We start from the raw sequence: 8,889 nt of genomic DNA on the forward strand, positions 1-8,889 counted from the left end.
CACACACACACACACACACACACACACACACACACACACACACACACGGCGGCGGGAGGGGGCGGTGGCGCGCGCGGGAGCGGCCGTTACCGGCGGCGGGAAGGTCCGGTATCCGGTACCACCCACCCGCCCCCCCATCCCCGTCTTTCCCGCAGGATGAAGAGCGGCGCAGACCATGGCGTGGCACCCAGCCCCCAGCACCCACAGCCGGCGGCCCCGTAGGACGTCGGAGCCCCCCCGTGCCCTATAGCAATCCCCCCTATTTAATTTTGTATCTAAGTTATTAACCTATCGCCCTGCACCCACCATGGAACCGACCCCCGCGGTGCCGACCTCCCCCATGGCCGGCTTCCTCTGGATGCTGATCCTGGGCTTCATCATCGCCTTTGTCCTGGCCTTCTCTGTCGGTGCCAACGACGTGGCCAACTCCTTTGGGACCGCCGTGGGCTCGGGGGTGGTGACCCTGCGGCAGGCCTGCATTCTGGCCAGCATCTTTGAAACAGTGGGCTCTGTCCTGCTGGGAGCCAAGGTCAGCGAGACCATCAGGAAGGGGCTGATTGATGTGGAGATGTACAATTCCACCCAGGAGCTGCTGATGGCAGGTTCGATCAGCGCCATGTTTGGTAAGGAACAAGGGTGTCACAATGTGGGGGGCAGTGTGCCCCAGAGTGCCTCGGTGATGGCTTTCTTACTAGACTTCTCCTCCAGGATCTGCTGTGTGGCAGCTGATGGCTTCATTCTTGAAGCTTCCCATTTCTGGTACCCACTGCATCGTTGGAGCGACCATTGGCTTCTCGCTGGTGGCCAAAGGGCAAGAAGGTGTCAAGTGGTCTGAGCTGCTGAAGATCGGTAAGTCCACCCTAGCATGGCCTCCCTGGGCTCCCCTGTCCAGCAGCATGATGCTAATCGTGCCTCTCCTTTCCTAGTGTTGTCCTGGTTCATCTCACCCCTTCTTTCGGGCATCATGTCTGCTATTCTGTTCTTCCTCGTCCAGAGGTTCATCCTCTGTAAGGTAAGGTTGTCTGCCCCATATTCTGATACTTTGGGGCTCTTGGCTGTTCCTGATGGACTCATTGATTGGCTTATGGTCAGCAGAGTTTTTCTAGGCATGTCTTGGAGTCTGTGTATTGGCACCAGGAGAGCCCTTTGGGAGGTGAAGCGGTGGGAAAATGGGACCTGTGGCCACTCCACAGAGCAGAATCGGAGGGTGCGGTGGCATCACCTTCCCTCCTCTGAAATAAGGGAATTGTCTTGCTTGGCTTCAGCAGGAACAGTCCCATTTCGCAGTAGTGAAGTAGCCCAGAATGGATAAGGTCAGACCTACTAGCTGGGCTTTTCCAAAATCCTGGTACAAGGCTGGACCTGCCCTTGGGACAGGCTGCAGGTGAAGGCAGTGACCCACAGCCTTGGCTTTCCTCAGCTGGGAGGGACAGAATTGTCCCTGGGGCTGAGGAAAGCACATTTCTTCCAGCTGAGGGGCACTCAGGCTGGCTCCAGGGACACATTTCCACTGTGGGGAGTGTCGAAAACCCAGGAAGAGGGATTGGACATGCAGAGTATTTGAAAAGAAGGTGACAGCCTTAGACATCATCTTTCTGAGTACAGGATGCTGTCAGCCCAGAGCAGGGGTGTCCTGCCAGCTATGCAGAGAACTCCAGCATTTTCTTCTGTATATCTGAGGTTAAATTCCTTCAGGTTTTAGTTCTAATGATTTCTCGTTCAAGAGATGTTAAGATCTTATCGCTGGCAGCCCTTTAAAACTGCTCAGCGTCACTACTGTCACAGTAATCTTGTGTAACCAGCCTCCCAAAGCAGGGCTGGCCTTGTCACGCTCCATTCCGGTGCTGAACAGTCCAGTTGCTCTGTGCTGCTCAGCATTCAGGAAGGTTCAGTGTGTTTTTTATGACACCAGACCCTGACTGCTGGGCACCAGCATGCATTAAATGCTCCTGCTGCTGGTGCAAGAGACTCACAACGCAGGTATGTGGTCAAATAAGCTGCTTTGTGAGTAATGGACTTTTTATTTTGTCCAAGTCAGCTGGAAAGAGGTAAAAGCTTTGAAAGTGCCTGGGGAGTTAAAAGGAAAACATAGGTGGAGGTGGCAGGCTGGGGAGCCAGGGCAAGGGTTCATGAGCCAGGAAGAGATGAGGTGCTCTAGGTTTGGAAGTTCTGGGACCCTCAGCAGGGCCTGCCCTGGCTCCCTGGGGAGCCTTGTGGGACTCACGGTATTCTGCCACCTCCAGTCCTCCCAGCTGGTGGAGGGTCTGGCTGTGTGTTGTTCCCTAAAGACTGTTGGGAGCTCTGACTCCTGACAGAACATGCAGGAGCTGCCATCAGCAGGTGACCGAGGGCACAAACCCCTTCTGGAAAAGGTCTGATGCTGGCGCTGCTGCTTGGCTGCTGCACAGCCCCCTGGTCTGCCTCTCCACAGCACTGATCCGTGTTTTCCAGGCAGATCCTGTTCCCAATGGCCTGCGAGCTTTGCCTGTCTTCTATGCCTGCACTGTGGGGATCAACCTCTTCTCCATCATGTACACTGGGGCGCCCTGTAAGTACACAGCAGAATACTTGAACCTGAATTTTTGAAATTCTTTCTAAAGCCTCCATTAAATGCACGATTTACCCCTTTTTTGCTTTACAGGGCTGAGATCTCCTAGAAGGCGGCTGGCCTGTGCCAATTACAGAAGGCGGCAGGCTGGCCTGCGCTGTATGGGCTAGGTAGTTGCCCAACCAAAGAGACCTGCTCAAACTAAACTCCTCCAGACATTTCTCCTTAGACTTCCCAGGACTGGCTCATAATATGACTTCCCCTTCCCTTCTCTTACCTGTGCTAAAGCTCAGGTACCTGGCGGCTGCTGAAGAGACTCTTTGGGCTGCTGGTAGTGGGGCTAGGAGCAGGGATGGGGGCTGCATCTCCTCATTCACCTGGTCCCTGAGAACAAGCTAATTATCCCTGGCAAGAAGAGCTGGCCCCTGTGCTGAGGAGTCTTGGCTTCAGTTGGAAAAGCCAAACTGAGATGCTGTTTGGCTGTTGTGTAGGGGACAGGTCACAGGCAGGACTAGGAGAGGGCTCAGCAGGGACGGGCAGATTTGCCATGGAGCTGGGGACTCTGTTGTCCGTGGGGGTGACTCGGCATGAGCTGTTTTTGGTGTGAGCATGGGTTTCCTGTTGTGGAGGAGCTGCTGGAGGTGGGATGTGGGCAGTTGGTGCTGGCTCTGGTAGGGTTTGGTCTGTAAACAGTGACTGGAAAAATTTTTGGAGGGATGTCACCTTCCCTTTCTCCAGGCTCTCCAGCATGGGGGAGAGGGCAGGGCTGCAATGGTGCTGGGGGCACTGTAGGTGCTCCACAATCACTTAATCATTTGGCATCCCCAAGGTGGATCCATGTTTATCCTGAGCCCTTAAATGCTGGGCAAGCTCTGGGCCACTTAAGCACAGGGTTTGCAGGAAGCCCTGTGCGTGGGTGAGGTGGCTGGGAGTGCTAGGGTTCCTTAGGAGCAGTAAGTCACTACCTGCAGAAAAAATTCAGGGTTTTGGGTGGTCACAAGCACCTGATGCCCTGACCAGGGCCACATGATGCCAGCCCTCTGCTCAAAGTCAGGCTGCCTGTGAGAATGCTCCTAACTGGGTCACGTATCACCTCAGGTGCCATGAAATTTAAATCCCGGGTGACTCCTGGAGCAGAAGAGCTGCCTTCCCTGGCATCCAGAGGGGTCAGTGGGCTCCAGTGGGAGTAGCCTAGGCCTCCATGTCCTCTCCGGAGTGGGAAAGTGGCACCGGTGCTGCAGCAGCTGCACTGGGAGGCGGGTTTTTTTTCTTTGACATTGCAGCAAGTGAGGAGACAAGGGCTGTGTGGAGCCCAGGGCATGCACTGCTCCCCACGGGCTTTGGCTGGGGAAAGGGGTTGTGTGTGGGTCAGCAGCTGATGGGGATGTGACCTGGGGGGCTGCTGGGTGGGGTACACCCCGGGTCTTGGTGCAGTCAGCAGCGCCTTCCCAGCAGCATTTCTCCCTGGCAGGTGGATTAGCTCAGGGCTGTTGCAGGTGATGGAGTCCTTGTGCCTGGGAAAAGCAAAGTTGTATGTTGAGGAGCATTTCGCCCAGAGGTTTTCAAAGATCCGTTGTTTTATTTCCTAGTGCTGGGCTTTGACAAACTTCCTCTGTGGGGTATCCTCCTAATTTCGGCGGGCAGTGCTGTTGTCTGTGCTCTCGTCGTCTGGTTCTTTGTATGTCCGAGAATGAAGAAGAAAATCGACCGTAAGTACTGCATCCCTCTGCAATCCTTGGGGAAGGGCATGCTCTGGCTGACTGACTTCTCTTCCCAGCAGCAGATCCCATTAGCTGTGGGGCTGTTATTAGCAGGATCCTCATCTTTGCTGAGGGATTAACCTGCTCTGAGTCACTGGGGCACTTACCATGCTGGGCCCTGCCTGCTCCCAACCTGGGCACCCCAAAACACCCTCAGAGTAGCCATTGTGCTGCTGATCTGCATCTGGGACCAGTTTATCTGCAGGGTGATCTGTCCTTGAGCTGTGGGAAGTGTCATACAGCTGGTGCCACTTTAATAGAGGACAGAAGGCAGGAGACAACGTGTCTGTGACCTTTAATCCTCTCATACATGCAGAGCAATCCTTGGCCCGGCCGATGCAGATCACAAGTTTAAAGCTGATGAAATTCCCTGTAGCAAAAAAACCCAAACCACTCTATTGAAAGGCATCCAAAGGAGCAGCCCCGAGCTCTGGCTGCTGAGCTCTGCCTCCTGAGCAGCCGCGTGTGGTCCTGAATATCAATAGTGTGTGCAGGCTGGGGCCTGGGGAGCTGGCGATGAGGGGATAACCGGTGTCCTTGTCGTGCTGGTGTAATTAGGGTGTGACTAACAGCTTTATGGCTGCTCTTGACAATCTTCCAGCTGTTCAGCTTAACTCCTGCCTGCAAGGCAAGGCAGTCTCTGCTGCCTGCCAGACAGGCTCCCTGCCTGCCCACAGCATCCCTGAGAGGAAGTGGGCATGCAGAGGGAGACAGCTTTGCAGGGACTGAATTCCAGGATGAGGGGTTTGATGCCACAGCCCAACCCTTGAGGCAAACAAAGTGACTGGGAAATGGTCATGTTTGTGACAAGGAGGTGGTTTTACTTGTTGTCTGAAGGAGCTGACCTCATGTTTTCACCTGGAGAAAACATGCTTTTCCCGGTAGAGTGGGAGGAACAGCCTCAGCTTCAGGGCTGAGCACTGCTGGTTTGCCTCCTGGGGGGAGGAGAGGGGGGGCAGGAAAACAGGCTGCCTTTGAGAGGTGGAGACCGGCTCCTGTTTGGGTTTGTCACCCACCAGTGGAAGCTGGAGAGAAGCCCAGGCTGGAGCTGCCAGGCTGCCAGAGGAGCTGGGCTCTTCTGGGCAGCTTCTGTCAGCTTCAGGGGTCACAGCCACTCCAGAAGTGGGTCCAGAGCATCCCACGGCTCATGGGGATGGGACAAACATGGCCCAAAGAGGAACCTCTGCCCTAGACATTACCGGCATAAAAGCCCCATAATGGTGTTTACCACACCCCGTGTGGGTGGGTGGGGTCTAAAAATAGGGGATGAGCTGGCTTAGATGGTTTGGCTGTTGTGCCTGGGACAAGGTGTGACTGCCCAGCAGCTTCCAAAGTTCGGGATGGGAGGGGGAGTTGTTAATTTTATTTGGCTGCCATAAATCTGAGTGGTGAGGGGTGTGGGCTTGCTGCTGGCATTGGGCTCAGTGATGGGAAGGAGTTTCATGGCAGTTGCCCCCCCCTTCACAGGAGAGATCAAATCGAGTCCATCTGAAAGCCCCTTGATGGAGAAGAACGTTGGCCCAAAGGAGGAGCAAGAGGAGGCCAAGGTGCCCCTGGGCGATGCCAAGGGCCCTGTTGCCGATGTGGGGTTGGCCATGCCCACCCGGGCACCGGTGGAGGAGAGGATGGTCTCCTTCAACCTGGGGGAGCTGGAGGAGGCCCCGGAGCAGGAGAGGCTTCCCAGCCTCGACCTGAAGGAGACAAGCATTGACAGTGGTGAGTAGTGGGGGGCGATATGAATGGTGGGACTCCCCCCACCCTGGGCACCCCTGGGTGTTAACCCCCCCACCTGCTGTTCCCCCCTGGCAGGAGCTGTGCGGCTGCCCAATGGCAACCTGGTCCACCTCAGCCATGCAGTGGGCCACCAGCTGGGCTCAGGTGGGCAGTACCAGTACCACACCGTGCACAAGGACTCTGGCCTCTACAAGGAGCTGTTGCACAAGCTGCACCTGGCCAAGATGGGGGACTGCATGGGGGACTCGGGGGACAAGCCCCTGCGGCGCAATAACAGCTACACCTCCTACACCATGGCCATCTGCGGCATGCCCCTGGACTCGCTGCGTGCCAGGGATGGCGAGGAGGGGGAGAGGCTGAGCTGGTCTGTGGTGGACACTAAGAAGAGAGTCCGCATGGACAGCTACACCAGCTACTGCAATGCAGTGGCAGACACCCACCCAGCTGTAGATGTGGACCTGAACACGGCCCAGGCAGAGCTGGGTGTCAGTGACCGCAAGGGCAGCAGCAGCTCTCTGGAAGATTGGCATGACCAGGACAAGCCTGAGGTGTCCCTGCTCTTCCAGTTCCTGCAGATCCTCACGGCCTGCTTTGGCTCCTTTGCTCATGGTGGCAATGATGTCAGGTCAGTGGGGTCAGCGGGAGCTGAGGGGGCTGCTGGCTGGGGCTAGTACCCACAGAATCATGGAATCAGAATGGTTTGGGTTGGAAGGGAGCTTAAAGATCATCTTGTTTCAACCTCCCTGCTATGGGCAGGGACACCTTCCACTAGACCGGGTTGATCCAAGCCCTGTCCAGCCTGGCCTTGAACACTTCCAGGGATATTCCATCTTGCCAACAGCCTCTGGCCCTCTAGACCAGATCCTCTTTCTCTTCCAGCAATGCCATAGGGCCCCTGGTCGCACTCTACCTGGTCTATCAGACGGGCGATGTGGCTACCAAGGTGGCAACTCCCATCTGGCTGCTGCTCTATGGGGGTGCGGGGATTTGCATCGGCTTGTGGGTCTGGGGAAGGAGAGTCATCCAGACAATGGGGAAGGACCTGACTCCCATCACACCATCCAGGTAAGGGGTGCCGTGAAGCAGAGGGGAGGGTCCAGGCAGCCCCTCTCCCTTCTCTTTTAGGGGTTTCAATGGTGGAGCAGGGGCATGTGTGGCTCCAACACCTCCCTGCATCCTGGAGGGGGTTGGTCTGAGTGTCTGGAGAGCCAAGCCAGGGGCTGACACTGCTGTGCTGCCTTGAGCTGAGCCCACTGGGTGTTTTGGGGTGTCTGGTTCTGTTCTCATCTGCTTTCTGTCCCTGCAGTGGCTTCAGCATCGAGCTGGCATCGGCGCTGACGGTGGTGATTGCCTCCAATGTTGGCCTCCCCATCAGCACGACTCACTGCAAGGTAGGGGGTTGGCAGGGGAGATGGTGCTGGCTCAGTGTGAGCTCAGTGTCCCCAAAACTTAGTGCTGGTAGGGCCAAGCTGTGTGGGGGGTCCCGCTCTGGGCCTCCAGCCACTGTCAGCTCCTGGCTGTGCCGCTTGCATCTCAATGTGAGGCAGCAGCGGCTGCCTGGGCTGGGGGGGGCATCCCTGGCGCACTTGGAAGGTGATGGGAAAACAAAACGCCTTTCATGGTGCCCTGGGCTCTGCCAAGAGGCCATGGGAACCCAAGTGCTGCAGGGCCCTGTCCCTGTCACCCCTCTGGGGTGGCAGCTCCTTGCCCTGCACTCCCTGCCTGCACTCTGTGAGGTCCCTATAGGCTGGAGCAGGACCCAGGGCTGTGGGGTGAATGTCAGGTGAAGGTGTGCACATCAGGTGCACCCTCACTGCGGTGCTGAGCCATGCTCTGGCTCCTTTGGCAGGTGGGCTCAGTGGTCTCAGTGGGCTGGCTGCGCTCCAGGAAGGCAGTGGACTGGCGCCTCTTCCGCAACATCTTCATGGCCTGGTTTGTCACCGTCCCCATCTCCGGCCTCATTAGCGCTGCCATCATGGCCGTCTTCAAGTTTGCTGTCCTGTGAGGGCACCAGGGCTCCCACTGCTCCTGCTTCCCACTGCTGCCCTCCCTCCAGGAGCCACCGAAGCTGCCTGCTGTGGGGTGGGGCTCCCCCATGTCTGCCTAGTGCTGTCACTGAAGTATCTTTTTTAATATAAATGTCTTGGCGCTAACATTGTGGGGGGTGCACCACCGTGGCTGTACGTGCCCCCAGGTGGCCCCTCTGCTCCGCTGTAGCTGTAGATTAGCAGTTACTGCGGGCCACTTTCTCACTTCTAATGACTTTAATGAAGATCCTCCGGCAGTGATTCCTTGGGGGAAGGATGTAGGTTGGTCCTTGCCCTCCGTGTGAGGGGAGGGCTGGGGGGTGGTGAGGCACCCCCCTCACAGGCTGTGCTGTGTTCAGCTTTGCCTCCATTGCTGTAGTGGTGCAGACACCATCCTGCTCGGGGACACCATCCTGCGCGGGGGTCCTGGGGGCTGCCCTCTGGCCCCGTCACTGCTGCTACCTCGGACTCAATAAAGATTTCCTTCGTATGCCAGCAGTGCCTGTGGTTCTGGGGAGTGGGGCTGCTGGGGTGGGTGCTGCTTCATGGCCCTGCCTGCCTTGGCCTCGTGCCCCCGGAGCGAACTGGGAACGATGATAAGAGCCCCACGTGCCCTCTGTGTCATGGGATGGGCTGTAAACAGCCTCGCGGGGGGATTATCAGGGCCCAACACCTGGAGCAGCTCCTGTCCCTGTCACCAGCCCCACGGTGTGCGTGTGCCCCCTCCTCAGCCCGGGGCAACAACTGCTCCAATGCCCTCCTCCATGTGCCCGGGGACGCTCCCTCCTGCCTGGGTCAAGGCCGGTCCCGGGGACTCGCG

General features: G+C 57.2%; 1 protein-coding gene across 1 annotated transcript in view; it reads left to right on the top strand.

The window, feature by feature from the left end:
- SLC20A1 (solute carrier family 20 member 1) overlaps nt 1-8,564 on the top strand; it is an 8,803-nt gene extending 239 nt beyond the window's left edge. Inside the window, exons 2-11 of the mRNA XM_027704243.1 lie at nt 156-623; nt 709-849; nt 927-1,012; nt 2,452-2,548; nt 4,138-4,257; nt 5,776-6,024; nt 6,118-6,667; nt 6,922-7,107; nt 7,349-7,433; nt 7,892-8,564. Coding sequence (XP_027560044.1) covers nt 308-623; nt 709-849; nt 927-1,012; nt 2,452-2,548; nt 4,138-4,257; nt 5,776-6,024; nt 6,118-6,667; nt 6,922-7,107; nt 7,349-7,433; nt 7,892-8,047 — 1,986 coding nt within the window. The 5' untranslated portion in view covers nt 156-307 and the 3' untranslated portion in view covers nt 8,048-8,564. The remainder of the gene's footprint in view (nt 1-155; nt 624-708; nt 850-926; nt 1,013-2,451; nt 2,549-4,137; nt 4,258-5,775; nt 6,025-6,117; nt 6,668-6,921; nt 7,108-7,348; nt 7,434-7,891) is intronic.
- The last annotated feature ends 325 nt before the right edge of the window (nt 8,565-8,889 follow it).

The sequence above is a fragment of the Neopelma chrysocephalum genome, unplaced genomic scaffold, assembly GCF_003984885.1.
Source record: "Neopelma chrysocephalum unplaced genomic scaffold, ASM398488v2 Primary Assembly neopelma1_262, whole genome shotgun sequence".
Taxonomy (NCBI): domain Eukaryota; kingdom Metazoa; phylum Chordata; class Aves; order Passeriformes; family Pipridae; genus Neopelma; species Neopelma chrysocephalum.